Source organism: Macaca nemestrina, chromosome 12 (assembly GCF_043159975.1).
Source record: "Macaca nemestrina isolate mMacNem1 chromosome 12, mMacNem.hap1, whole genome shotgun sequence".
NCBI classification, from domain to species: Eukaryota; Metazoa; Chordata; class Mammalia; order Primates; family Cercopithecidae; genus Macaca; species Macaca nemestrina.
The window spans coordinates 123,335,279-123,350,008 of record NC_092136.1 but is presented as its reverse complement, the minus strand read 5'-3'; the positions used below and the strand labels follow the sequence as shown (position 1 = coordinate 123,350,008).

At 50.0% G+C, this 14,730-nt stretch overlaps 1 protein-coding gene across 9 annotated transcripts in view; it reads right to left on the bottom strand.

The window, feature by feature from the left end:
- Positions 1–14,730, bottom strand: part of LOC105476321 (GRAM domain containing 1B) — a 274,233-nt gene that overhangs the window by 46,907 nt on the left and 212,596 nt on the right. For 7 of the 9 annotated variants that reach the window (XM_071075749.1, XM_024791091.2, XM_071075748.1 and 4 more), the window contains one exon: positions 4,038–4,248. In XM_071075749.1, the coding sequence (XP_070931850.1) occupies positions 4,038–4,248 (211 nt within the window). Of the gene's footprint in view, positions 1–662; positions 687–3,182; positions 3,204–4,037; positions 4,249–14,730 lie in introns of all 9 variants that reach the window. The other 2 variants (XM_011732124.3, XM_071075747.1) reach the window with 2 other exon arrangements.

Below are 14,730 nucleotides of genomic sequence, written 5' to 3'. Positions count from 1 at the left end.
GTGGCTTCTTACATGCTGCCGCTGAGGGGCCACAGGAACAATGGGTCTCCCCTCCAGCCACGTCCAAAGCAGCCCCCGAGCCTGTCCACTGTGGGCAGGGGTCCCCAAACTCTGCCCAGCCTGTTGGAGGCACATTCAATGCCTGCGGTTCTGCATTCCCACAAATGAGTCCCAAAGGTGCTGCCAGACAGGAAGTACCCAGACCCACAGGGGCAGGGAAGTCAGAGGAGCTGCAGGCCTCTGAGGGTGAGGAGGGGCGCCCCTCGTCGTCTGGCTTTAGTTTGCCGTAGAGCCCCTACCTGGAGGACCAGGTCCGAGGGAAGGAAGGCACAGAACCAGGGAGCAGCGATGGAGGCTTCTCTGACAGCTTATAATAAATGGATTTGGCCAAAGAGGAGGAAGGGAGTCAGGACAAAGACACAGCTGTTGGGGACACGCTCATTTCTATCATTTTCCCTAGAAGGTCTGAAAAGCAAGCACTTATCGGAATGCAAGGCCCCTGGAAACAGACCCAGGTTACTGGGAGGTGGTTTCCAGAAACATCTCGCACTGCAAAGGCTCTGGGAGTCTGGAAGATTAAGGTGCGGGGTGTGGCGGGGTGCGGGCAGGGACTAGGGGAGCTCTACATTTAGTAGGAGTTAGAAATAAAAAACAATTCTTACTTTGATCAGGTTAAGTCTGTCATACTGGAAAGAAAATCACAAAAATTAGGTTTGAAAAAAAAGGAAAGTCAAAGGAGGGTCAGTGCCACGGCGCGAGGGTGATGCCCGCACCGCGGCGGGAGGGCGGGAGGCGTGCAGCTGGGCAGGAGCAGCCGTGATTTGCCGCACCTGCTGCGCCCGCCCTCAGGGCAGGTGGGAGAGCGGTAGAATGGCCCCTCGCTCCCTCTGGTGGCCACAGGCTGTCACTACAGGGCGGAAGCTGGGCAGCAGCACAAACTCATCAGGAAGGAAGTGCTGGGGCAGGGCTGCGCCTAGGAGGGCTCGCCCCGGGCTGCACAGTGATGGATCCAGAGGGGTCGGGCCTTAGCGATCACCTGGTGCCATGCCTACATAGTAGCAAATGAGGAAACTGAGGCCCAAAGAAGAAAAGAAAGATCCCGTGCATGGGACCCAGGGAGAAGCAGAGGCACTGGCCAGCTTGCCCAAAAAATAAAAGGCATGGTGTCCTCTGGGGTAGCCAGGAGACAGGGAGTGAGGTGGACTAGCTACAACAGTATCAGTAAAAACAGCTATGAAATGACTTGCTGGGAATACATGTGATTAACCCCAGAAGAAGTTCCACTGGGGAGGGGCATGTCCCCATCCCGCTACCAGACCCTCCTCTTTTCGCTGCACCATCTGCTCCAGGCCCTGGCCTTCAAAGAGCCTAATTCCCCTACTGGTTCTAGTGTTCCTCTTCTGAAGTCTGTGTGTCCCGCACATGCACGTCCCAGACCAATACAGCGGCTCCCAACTCCACCTGGGATACTACTGTGTCCCTCCTCGCATGAGCCCGTCCTATTTTAACTCCATTGAAAGGATGGCAGGGCAGGTGTCAATGGCAATGATCAGTGGGAGAATGAGGTGGGGAAGTGGGGAACCAATGTCAGAAAACTCAGAATGTTTTCTGCCAGGGATGGGCGTGACATTCACCCAATCTCCCAGGAGAAAGGAGACCTGCACTCACCCCAGCCCCTGCCTCCTCAGTTCCTACGAAAAGGCCCAGATTGGCTCCTGATTCCTGCTTGGCTCTCAGTCCCTTCATCATGTCTCCTTTTAGCCTCTCCAAAATCCCACTCAGAATTCTACCTGGTCCCTGACGCCTGGCCTGGCTACCCCATTCAAATGATTCATCCTGCCTCGGAGCTTACAGAACATCCCCAGCCACTCAAGAGTCAGGCTTGGGGTGTACAGAGTCTGGATGGAAAAGTGTGCAGGAGCGGGGAGCCCGATGCCCGTGTCAGGCCATATCCTTCCTCTTGCCAACTGAGCCTCGAGCACCCACTAGTCCCACATCAAGCCAGAGGTGGGAGACACTCAAGAGGGGCTGCCACAGGGCATTTCAAAACCCCATCCCCAGATGTCAGACATGCCTGCACCTGCCAAGCTGCTGGAACCCACAGAAATCTCCTGCTGGCTTCCTCGCTCCAGGTGAAGTTCCTCCTCCCCTGTCCACTGCCGGCGACGGCCATTTAAAATCCTCAGAGCCAAGATGTGCATTTAGTCTGAAGGTCACAGACTACAGGATTAGCCGTGTTGCCCCTTGTCCTTCCCTCAGGAAAGGGAACCAGCTGTTCACCCTCCTCCTCCCCAAAGCTCTGAGAGACTTGGGACTATTAAGTCATCCTCGGCTTCCCCTTCTTCAGGCTGCATCCCACCCCCTTGGCCCATGGGCCTTGCTGTTCCCCAACACCTATCGCTCACCCTCCACTCACTGCATGTTCTCCTAGGGCCTCAGAATTCCTGGGATCCCGGGAAAGACTCTGGCACCAACCACATCTTTCCAGGGTCTGCCAATGTTTGCCAACCTCCAGGCATTGGCACCCCACCCTCTGGGAGAAGAGCTCCCCACTCTGATCATGATTCAGGATCCTAAGCACTCCATGAGCCCCAGCCTGGGCAGTGGGTAGAAACGCTAAGGGGTGCCCAGGCTGAGCAGCTCTCGAGTGGATAGGAACAGAGCATGCACGCAGAGCTCCTGAGGGCGTGGCTGCTGCAGCAAGGAACTCATTGACCTGAACCCCTGCCCCTCAATCAGCACAGCCCTCCTGCCATCCTCACTCACCACTGCTGGGCAATCCAGAATCAACCACCAAAGGGGAGGGGCCTGCAATATGACCAGATGGGGTCTCCTGCCCCAAAGGAATGAAACTAATGCCAAGCAGGACTCTGTTTCTCAACCGCACCATATAAGGAGGGAATAAACTCCCAGCCAGAGGCAGTGTCCAGGGAGCAGGCAGACATGGGTGCAGGGTGGGGAGTGGGAGAGAGTCTGTACTCCGACATCAGGTGCAGTGAAAATGGGCCTTCAATGACTTCTAAGCCAGCCTGCCGGGGGACAGTGGGGCCGGCCCTTCTGGGAAGGGGACCAAGCAGGATATAAGGGCCAGAATTGGCAGGGCCAAGGGAGGGGGTGCTGAGCACTACAGACAGATCGACACTAGAGGGGAGATAAAAGGACAGAGACAAAAGATGGCTTACTTTTGAGAGGCGCTTGTGAGACTAAGACCATGCATGCAAAGAAGGTATTTGGGAAATGGTGGGGAAGAAGAGGAAGAACAAGAAATCAAAAAACAAATTCAAGTGGGAAGCCAGCTCCCATGCCTCCCAGGGGTCCCCAATTACCCCTTCCCAGGCCCTGGGGGTCCCAGGGTGAAGAAAAGCTTCCTGAAGGAGCCCCTGGACAAAGACATCTCCTGTTCCCCAGAGGACCGAGGGTGGGGGAGGACATCTCTGGGGAACCATAACTAGCCCAGGGCCCCCACCCCCCGGGACTATTTTGGGCCTATCCATGGGCCAAGGGCCCCGGTACTCAGGCGGCAGTGCTGACATCCTTGGGAGGATGGAAAGGCCCTGCCACCCTCCTCTCTGCCAGGTGAGTAGCAAGTGGATTAGTGCAAAGGTAAGGCAGGAATGACGGCCAGGGAGGAGGTTAAAAAGAGCATTCTGCAAAGTTCCCTGAGGACTCTCCCTAGCAGTATAGCTGTCCCAAATAATGTTCCCTTCTACCCCTGCTCCAGGGACCAAATTTGAAAACGGTAGCAGGAATAAGCAGATGACCCCCTAATGATTCCCAGAGCATCTCCCCTCCAAAGCTAAAAAAAAATATGAGCCTCCCTACCTCGCCCAGCCCGCCAAGAATGCTTAGCGGGGAAGATACTGAACTAGGGTCTCTCCTGCCTGTCCCGCCTCACCTCACTGGATAACGACTGTCTCTGGGCCATCAGGGCTGTTAATCACGTGAGGACCCTGGCAGATGTTCTCCAGCTCACCACCCCAATATCGCTCCTGCAGCCCCTGACAAGGAGGTACCGCCTCCAATGGGGTCCCGCTCACCTTGGAATTTTTGCCGCCGCTCCGGCCGGACTGGGAGGAGCAGCTGCGCTGCACGCCCTGCTCCGGCGTGGACGGGGACTTGTCCGAGGAGTGATCTGAGCCCTTCTCCACCATGGTGTCTCCGTCCTGGTTCTGCGGGGTTGGCGAGCGAGACCGCTTCCGGAGGATGGGCGAGCAGGCCGGAGTGCTGCGGTTGGAGTTACTGGCAGTGCTGCAGCGGCAGATGGAGAGAGGGAGCGGGGTGGAAAGAGAAGGAGGAGGAAAGGCAGGCAGTCAGTGATCGAGGCCAAGGACAAGTCCAAAGGAGCCAGCTCAGGGAGCCAGGTGAGGGGCTGGGGAGAAACCGGGAGAGGGGCCCAGGCTGCGGCTTGCCGCACCGTAATACTGCCGCTGGCCACGGGAGGGCAGCAGTGCCCATGTGCCATGGGCACAGTGTCAGTGCCATGACACAGACGCAGGAGGCCAATGGGCAACTGACATTTAGACATGCATCCATCCATCTGTCCGTCCAACCCATTATTGTTTGAGCCCCTATGATACGCCAAAAATTGTCTGGGGCATATAGAATTTAATACTTGAAAGGCTCACTGGAGACCATCCAATACAATCGGCTCATTTTATACATGCTGCAAATGCAAAGCTTCTATATTTTGTTCAGACATTTTTGTTCATGACAATAACAATTACAATCCTGTTTTTCACAGCCTTCACGTACGCATTATTGCTTAAAACATTCCACCAAGGGAGTAATGGCAAGTACCATAATCCCTATGTTAAAAAATGAAGACCAATGCCTGGCAGAGGGACGCTAAATGCCCGCTGATCACAGAGGGCTTTGGAAACAAAGTGCGGCTCTTCTGATTTGTAACTCACCCGCACCATATTATTTGCTTGTAAGGAAGCCATGTGGGTTCCTGCTTCCTCTGCCCGGGTGGAAGATGCGCACAGCCGAAGTTCTCACATTCCATATCCCCATATCCCAACATTTATTCCCAATAAGTACCTTGTACTTCCCACAGGACCAAATCCACTTACACCAAGGCTTATAAACTGCAAATAAAATATTGACTATTTGATATTTCACCTCTGTTTTCAATGGACTAGAAAAAGAGATGAGAGACAGAGGGGAGAGAGAAACCGAATGCAGTTAAATGTTTGCTTTGCTTGCGAGAGTGGAGAAAGGAAAGAGATGGAGAAAGGGAGAGGCTAAGGAGAAAGTGCCAGCAGAAATGGGAAGGAAAGGAAATGTGAGATTGGAAAGCCAAAGAAGCATGGGGCCGGAGGGGTGTCCTGCCCACCCACTCAGCAATCTCTCTGCCGGGTCAGGCTTCAGGAACACCCTGGACCCCGCTGCAGGCTGCATCCCAGCCTTCCCTTGGGGAGTGGGGTGCAGGGCTGGGGACACTGTCATTTGCATGAAGATGCAGCTGTGACCTCAGATGTTCCATTGGCCCCATTTGCAATGAAAACCATGCCCCTTTCAGCAAAACCTTCCACCTGGGCATCCTTAGCAGCGAGAAGGGAACAAATTCCAAGAGCCTAACCCAGCAAGTGTGGGCAGAAGGGAAGCTGGGGGCAGGCAGTGGGGTAACTTTTGGAAGGAAACTGATAAAAGGAAAAAAAAAAAAGGAGACCAGAGAAAAGGAAGATAAATGTGTCCCAAATATGTATGGAGAAAAGCAAGGCCCAATGTTCCACTGCATCCTAAAACAGAATTTACATGTAAAATCTCATTCCTAATACCAACAATAATTGTTATTGGGGGAGGCCCGTTTTTGCCCCACCCATTCCTTATCCTTACCCTCTAAACTCGTTTGCTACCATAAACCCTGGAGAAAGGAAGGTACATTCCTTTTCTTTGGTTGGAAATGCCAGGCCATGGGGCTGGTGGCAGGCAGATGCCTGAGTGCACAACCCCTTGGGAAGCGTGGAGAGCAGGTGCCAACACACATCTTTCTGGGGTAAGCCTCCTTGCTCGAGGGCCAACTCCAGCCCACAGCCACATATTCAAAGGTTTAAACTGTCTTCCGGGATTATATTACTAAAACAATGGGGACCTCTACCCTCTAGCCCCAACTATAGTAGTTTGCTCAAAAAAGAACTAGAGAAGTTGAGAGTGGTGGCATGAGCTGTAATCCCAGCTACTTGGAAGGCTCAGGCAGGAGGATCATTTGAGACCACGAGTTTGAGACCAGCCTGGGCAACATAGTGAGATTCTGTCTCAAAAGAACTAGAAAAGGGATGACAATCAAACACATGCCTATCAGACACAATGGCCCCACAGCCGTTGTGTATTTTCCTTAGATGAGGGACATCTTCACAAATTCCAGACCCTGGAATGGTAAAGAGATGCCTTCATCCTTCCCCAAACCCAGAATCCCTGCTAACTGGCTTCAAGCAAGAGGTAGGCAACACATTCTAACCTGGAGGCAACTGACTCCAACTATCCAAAACCACATGAATCTCACATGAAATGATCCAAGCATGAGAACTCCTCCCCGCCCAGCAGCCCCACTTCAGCCCACCCTCCACATACCATGCAAAGATCTACACACCTAAAATGCTGCCCTCAACACATCAGCCAATAAACAACTTACACCGTCTCTCTGCTCTTAAGGCTGCTGATCATCTGTGCAGTTCTTGGAAACTTCTCCCTGATGACACGCACCTCTCTTCTACTCCTCTGCCTGTCTCGACTCTTGCCACCCAGCCTGACATTAATCCTTCCCTAACGGTGAGTCTGTCACTTCCCTGGCCGTCTCCAGGTTTCTCTAACTCCAACCAGGCAGAGACTCCTCTACCTGCTTCCGGCCCTGGTCACAGTCGCTAGCCTAACCCAACCACCAGCTGCCAGGCGGAGGCTTCCTCCAGATGATGTCTCGTGAGCGCCTCACACTGAATACAGAGCTGGACCTCTTTCCTTCCAGATCTCCTCCCATGACCGCCCATTCTTGATGGCAATTTCACTACCAGGTTTCTCAGGCCGCAGAGCCCTCGCTTCCATCTCACTCCATAAAAAAGGAGTCACTGAATTCCACTAATTCTATTTCTACAAAGTTTTCTACCTCATCCTTCCCTTCCTTCCCCAGGGCCCCAGTTCAGGTTCAAGGAATTCTGCCCACCCTCTTCCAATAAAGAGCCGGTTAAGTGGTCTTCTCTGCCTCCTTTTCTTCTTCCTACTCACTCACAGCTGTGTCATTAATCTTTCTAAATACAAGCCCAACACCTTACTATGCTCTACTAGCTCCCACATTAAAGTCCAAAATCCTCAAAATGGAATCTAAAGTTCTCTGCTAAAAGTAAATGACACCTCTATGCTTTTTCTCTCCTTATATGCTCTTAAAGGGCTTGCATATTCCACACTTACACACTTTCCCCCAATTCCCTTAATATACATGCTCTTTCTCCTGCCTCCAAACTCCCATACGACTCACTACTTGAGCCGAAAGAGCCCTTGCCCTCCTCATCTTGCTGCTGGAGTCCTGCTCATTCTGTTTGTTGTTGTTGTTGTTTGTTTTGTTTTTTGTTTTTTGCTTTTCCTGTTCATTCTTCAAGACCCATCTCAAATCCCACTTGCTCCAAAAAGCTTTTCCACACCTCTCCCACGGAGCTGACCAAAGCATTGAACGCACATAGCCTGGTATGAAGGACCTACAAACTCCTGGAGGCACAGCCCTCTGCACGCCCCACACGGCCCAGCAGGGCTGTGTCAGTGGCATGTGTTCCACTGAGCTGAATCCCACCCTAGTGACAGTCTTCACCCCCTTGGCTTTACCAATCCCGAATATCAAGATGGCTCGCAAATCTGTACCTTCAACCTGCTAATATTCATCAAAATAGCTAAACATTATTGAGTGTTCATGTGCTCCTGGTGTAGCACCAAGTACTTATTAAATATTATTTCATTTAATCCCCAACCAACCCATGAAGCTGCAACGAATAGTATTGTTAGTCCCATTTTTCAGGTGATAAATTTGGATTCTTGACAGATTAAGTAATGCACCCAAAGTCACACAGATGGATGGGAGGCAGGGCAAGATTTCAAACACAGGCCTATCTGATTGTCAAGCTCATTCTCAGAAGCAGGCATGCAGTCGTGTTTGTTTGCCGGGTGGATACAAAGATAGACAGATGGAAAGACAGTGGGTAGCTGGGTGAGTACAAAGAAAGAAGGAATCAACTTCCTGCCTCCAGGCTTCAATCCATTCTCTCTTTTCCTGTCAAAGTGAACTTTCTAAAAAGAGGATTTGGCATTTTTTTCATCCTTTTTGATGACCCCTATAATTTCCCACCCTCTGTGGAATAAAACCTGAACTCTAGACTATATGTTCCTCAATTATCTCACTCAGCCCACCTCTGAAAACCCCAACACTGGCTACCTTTCCAACACACCTCTGCCTCAGCCATCAGGGTCTATCTGCACCTCTGTGTCAGCCATCAGGGTCTATCTGCACCTCTGCCTCAGCCATCGGGGTCTATCTGCACCTCTGTGTCAGCCATCAGGGTCTATCTGCACCTCTGCCTCAGTCATCGGGGTCTATCCGCACCTCTGTGTCAGCCATCAGGGTCTATCTGTGCCTCTGTATCAGCCATCGGGGTCTATCTGTGCCTCTGTATCAGCCATCGGGGTCTATCTGTGCCTCTGTATCAGCCATCGGGGTCTATCTGCACACCTCTGCCTCAGTCATCGGGGTCTATCTGCACCTCTGCCTCAGCCATCGGGGTCTATCTGTGCCTCTGTATCAGCCATCGGGGTCTATCTGTGCCTCTGTATCAGCCATCGGGGTCTATCTGCACCTCTGCCTCAGCCATCAGGGTCTATCTGCACCTCTGTGTCAGCCATCGGGGTCTATCTGTGCCTCTGCCTCAGTCATGGGGGTCTGTCTGCAGATCCTTTTACCATGCACACTCACTCTTCCATGTCTCCATGTCTTAGCAATCTCTTTCTCTCTCTCTCTCTCTCTCTTTCCCCCTGTCCCTCCAATCACCTGATGGACATCTACACTTCCAGACTAAGCCCACATATACCCGTTACGTGTCCCCACCCGGTGCTCTACCTCCACTCTGATCCTTCTCTATAAAAGAAGAAATGTTTGCAGTTCTAGTTCTAAGTCAGCAAAGTCAGCACTAAACTTGCTAGAGTCCCGAAACTCCTACAAGATAACCCATTATCCCATAGATTTGGATGTCCTGCTGAGCAAATAAAACCAATTCCTGAGTATCTTCTAACATATAACATACATAACATAAAGTTCCAAACAAACTTTATAATGTGCCATTCATCTGACCCTGCCACCGTTATTCATAACAGGATTTCAAAATCTTGGGATTTAAGAGCTAAAAATAAAAAAGACCTTACATTTGCTGTAGGGATGGAATGAAGGCTGGTGTTAGATGGGCTATGGGACTAAGACTCCCTCCCAGAGGTTAGGGTTAGTATATTCAACCATCAACTTCACATGTAAGAAACCTGAGTCTAGCGGGTTAAGTGCCTGGACAAGGTGATATGACTTTGGATCTGGCTCTTCAGTTCCACAAATATTTCCTGGCATAATATGAGGCATTCAAGTTCATTTTTGTGAATAAGAAAGGATCTGTGTGCTTGGGACATTACTAGTCAGGAAGAGCTGGGGGCCTATTCTTCTCGTGTTAATATAGTCAGTAAGTGGGATAATAGAAGAGACTAAAGGAAAAAGAGAAATGCTGCCTTGAGGATGTGGCACTTGTGCTAGATTCAGAAAATGTGTTGGAGCTAGCCAGGTGAAAGGTATGGGGTTCAAGGAGGGCATGGTAGGAGAGAAGAGAATGTGGGGGGTGGCAGACAGCACGAACAAGGGTGAAAAGGCATAAAACAGCATGGGATATATGGAACACTGACAGAAACCATGTGTCACCAAGTATAACATGCTTCAGCTGATGTTTTAGAGATTCCTGTAATCATCAGCTCTCACTCATAATAGGTCCTCTAAGACCCCCACCAGCCACCTTTAAGCCATGGCAGGGGCCCCAGAGGTCATTCATTTATTCCCCCATTTCCCCTATTTTTAAAAATCTCCAACACAGGCTATTGCTGTCCTCCCCTGGTTACCTTACTAGCAAACAGTACTCCCTGAAGTCTGACCACAGTATCTCATGCTACCTACGGTTCGATCCTACCTCCTATAGTTAGGTCCAGCTGATGTCCTTGAGAAAAGGGAAGTAGAGAAAGAAGATGAGGACTCTTCAGGCTTTCTTCAGTGACCCTCTGCAGCATCCCTGCCCCCACCCCCACCCCCCGCGCCCATCTCAGACACAGTGGCCGCTACACCACTTTGCTTGGCTTTCTTCCTCGTCCTTATCCCCGGTGTGGTCCTGTAGGCACAAGGCAGACCTTGTCAGCAAGCCAGCTCCCTGATCAGCTAACCGTGCATTTTGCAGAATCCTGAGAAGAGCAGAATAGTTAGTTGGCGTTCCGGGGTGCCTCACTTGAGTTAACTTGTTTGCCTTCAGAGAAAATCATTTCTGCCCCAGATATTGCAAAATATATACCTGTCTCTCTGTCCCCCGGTGCCTCCACCTGTTTGGACTGCAGCTGCTCCTTCCTACTTCCCTCTGCAGTGCACGCCCTGGCTGCCCCAGCCCTGGCGCGTTCCCAATCAGACTCTCAGCCCCGCTTCCCACACCTGAACACTGCAATGAAGTGCTGACTTCACTGTTTCTTCTAAGCCCAGCCCTACAGTGACCTGGATGATCAAATGTATGGCTGTAATCATCTCAGTGCCAGGAGCACTGGTAATGAGAGATACGAACACCTATCTCATAGGACTATTGTGTTAAATGAAATAACCTAAGTAAACGATTTAGCACAGTGCTTGGTACACTCCATAAATATTTTTGAGCTGCTGCTATCATTAAGAAGGCTCTTGGCTGGGCGCCGTGGCTCACACCTGTAATCCCAGAACTTTGGGAGGCCGAGGTGGGCGGATCACTTGAGATCAGGAGTTTGAGACCAGCCTGACCAACAGGGTGAAACCCCATCTCTACTGAAAATACCAAAATTAGCTGAGCATGGTGGTGCACACCTGTAATCCCAGCTACTCAGGAGGCTGAGGCAAGAGAATCACTTGAACCCAGGAGGTGGAGGTTTCAGGGAGCCGAGATTGTGCTACTGCACTGTAGCCTGGGGGACAGAGCAAGACTCCATCTCAAAACAAACAAACAAACAAACAAACAAACAAACAAACAAAAAGACTCTTGTTCCTCTCTGTAAAATATGGAGTAAATATCCTCGTCCCCTTTCCTCAGAGGCTTTGATGCTCCCAAGCACCACTTCCCATAGTAGGAACCAGGAACACAAAGGATGCTTCCTTAACATGCAGAATCCCAGCCTTCACCTGACACCACGCCCCACTCCCCCAATAAATGAAACTTTCCAGTGGATGGCCTTAGGAATCTGCATTTCAAAATAAGTATCACAGTTCATTCTGAAGCACTTTGAAGGTTGAGAACCACTACACTCCCAAGAAACTATCTCTTAAGTATCAAGGAGTGAGTGACGTATCTGCCCAGGTGACAGAGACCTGTTTACAACTCTGGGTATAACAGCTGTGCAGTGTCCACCAGGTAGGTGGACCTGCTGGAATAGTAAAAGCATCTGAGCTTGTCATAGGAATTGCTAATGTGAAAGAATCTGACGTGGAGATGATGAGGTGTGGGCAGAACCTGATGGGACATCACCTTTTGGTGTAGGAGCCTAACGATTACCATTGGCACCAAGGACCACAGCCATATCACAAGTATCTCCTCTGTCCCTGCCATTTGTAGCATGGGGTTAAAGGCCGATGACTAGTCCCTAATTCCTAAGAGAAGACTACCCTGTTACCTAGTTACACATGTCCTATCCCCATGCTGATTCCAAAGTTTCATTAATAATCCTTCTCAGTTCTTCATAATGCCATCACAAATATCCATATGAATTAGCCAGCTCCCCTTTGAATTTTCCCATAGCACATGCTCAAGTGGCTGAGAGAGAAGAGCCACGGGTGTATCTGTATAACATTTGCATGAAATTTACATGCTGCCTGCCAATGCCTCCATTTGTAGGTCTGCCCCGCTAAACCAGTTCCAAATTCAGAGTCTACAAGGACTCCATGAAGATGGTTATTCTTTCTGTATTATTGCTAGTCACTTGCTAGAGTCTACATTCTGTGCCCATGTCACGGCAGGTGGCAAGGGCAGACCCAACCAGAACCTTGAAGAGGGGAGTGAATAGCCCAAATCACAAATACCAGCAGGGCCTCCAATTCCCCTTGGATCCTCCTCCTTAGATAGCAAACTACCAGGTCACTGGTAGTGACCTCCTTGTCATAAACCCCTGAAGTTCCTGGTCTCAGTTCCTTTTACTCATGAAAATAAACCCACAGTCCCAAGTTCCCAGAAGATTTGACTGGTTCAGAGAAAGAGCTGAAAGGGCCTTTCAGGTCCAACCCTCTCACTGCTGTGAATACAAAAGGTCCAAGGAGATGACACAACTGTCCACCAAGGAGTTAACAGACAGCAGGATGGTTCTTCCCCTTCACAGCTCAGACTCAGGCACCTAACAGTGCCAATCTCAGTGCCTCCCCTTCCCCACCTACACGCTTTTCAGGATGCTGGATGGGGCTGGGGTTCAAAAGGATAAGACCTGCACTGTTCTAAGAGGAGCTCCCTGTGACCCTGCATGGAACCTGCTCTCTGTGTGCCTATCACTGGCATCTAAACCTGGTGATAAATGCCACCGGGTCCAGTTCCCTTTCTAGGGGAGAAAATCAAGCTATGATTACCTGTTTGAAAGAAGGGACCAGAACAGCTTTGAAAAGAGATGCTTTTTTTCCCCTACAGCGTAGAAGTTCTCCTCCTAAACTTACACTAAAGCAGAGTCTCAGCCTGGTCCAGGTGTGCCACACTTTGGCCTAGATTTAGCAGCCGGTTGCATTTCAGTAAGGGACAGAAAGGGAAAGGGCTGCCAAGCTAACGCCTTTCTTCCCTGTCACAGTTCCTACAAATGCCATCTGCAGATTTGACATAGAATGGGCCTTCCCTACCTGCTGCAAAGGCAACATTTGGACAGAAATGAACCTCTTGTCCCCTCTCCTCCGTTTGGGTAACTTGTGGAAATTCCTGGAGGCCTTTCCAAATCGGGCTCTTGGGTGAAATATACAAGGTGTTCAGGGACACGGTTTGTCCAAAATTTGGACCAAAGGTGGAACTGGACTGTTGCCAGGTCCAGACCACCGGTAGAGACACCTTACAAATGGAAGGCTGACAATTCTCCACGCTCATGAACCAGCCACTGTGGGCCATCCAAACATTCACTCAGCGTCCACACGACCCATCCCCCTACCTCCTTCAGCACTCTGTCCCTCATGTGCCCTATCTCTGTAAATACTGAGTAGATAATTCAGGGCACTTCTTATGGGCAACAAGCCCCACTTACTGATTCCTCCTTCCTTGTCTTGTATAAATATTTAAGTTAAAAAAAAAAAAACCCAAAACTTAAAAAAAATTTTTACAAAGAAATTTAAAGGTGGGAGAGCCCATCCAAAACAATTGCAGCCAGCTGACTAATTTAATACCTAGACATAGTCTCATTAGGGATCTCCTCAACCCTGGAAGGAATTACTGGGTGCAAGGGAAAGTCTGAGCAGTGACTTTGGTTGTTGATGAATTTATTAATTGACTAATTAACATAAGGGCAAAGTCCATGGAACGTTTTTGGCGAAGTAGAGAAAAGTAGAACTTCAGTTACCCTTCTACTGGCGTTCTCAGTCCAGAGAGGCGATAGGAAGAGCTGGACCTGGGCAAAGGTTGTTTGCCTTCCCTGCTCAGGCCAAGGAGAAGAGGTCCTTCATCACCATGGCTGGAGTCTCCATCACCCCACGCCCCCCTGCTGCCTGGCTTTCCTACAGCTTCTGTTCAGTCCAGAGTTTGGAATTCAATCCAGGAACAGGCATGACAAACACTATTTTTCATTTCCATGGAGACAAGGCCCTGCAATAGAACCAGGACTCCATGCCTGAAATGACAAAACAGGCTGACCCAGTTTTCCCCCTTCCTACAAAAACAAAATAAGTTTGTTTGGGTCCTGCCACAGCCAAGGAGAAAAACGCAAGAGTTCCTGTTATCTCTACGGATATTTCAAAGAGGAATAAATTAGAACTATCTTTGAAAACACTGATAATGCTACAGAACCAGCGTCAGAAATCAGACATAAATCACTTTACCCAAAGGGCTCATCGTCTGCAGTAAATCTATTCTGCTTCCGCCTCCGAAGCAGCTGGGGAGAAGGTTCATATCCCCCAAGAGAAGGACTTAATGACCAACTATCCAACTTCTTATAGACTCCAACTATTTCCTCAACTCGTCGTGCACCGTTTCCTCCCTCATTTTATTCCAGCCTCCCTGGACCTTTCTCTTTCTTGAACAAACCCGGTTCCCCTAGGATATTGGCACTTGTTAGTCCCACCCCCTGGAACTCTTACTCTAAACTTTTGAATGCTGGTTCCTTTTCAGCCTTCAGATCAAAGCTCAAATGTCACCTCTTCAGAGTAGACTTTCTTGAAGGACCACTCCATATAAATAAAGTGGCCTTCCTAACCCCAGGCAATCATTACCACGTGGCCCTGTTTCCCTTCACTGCCCTTGCAGGAGCGGAAATTGTCTTGTTTTGTTGTTG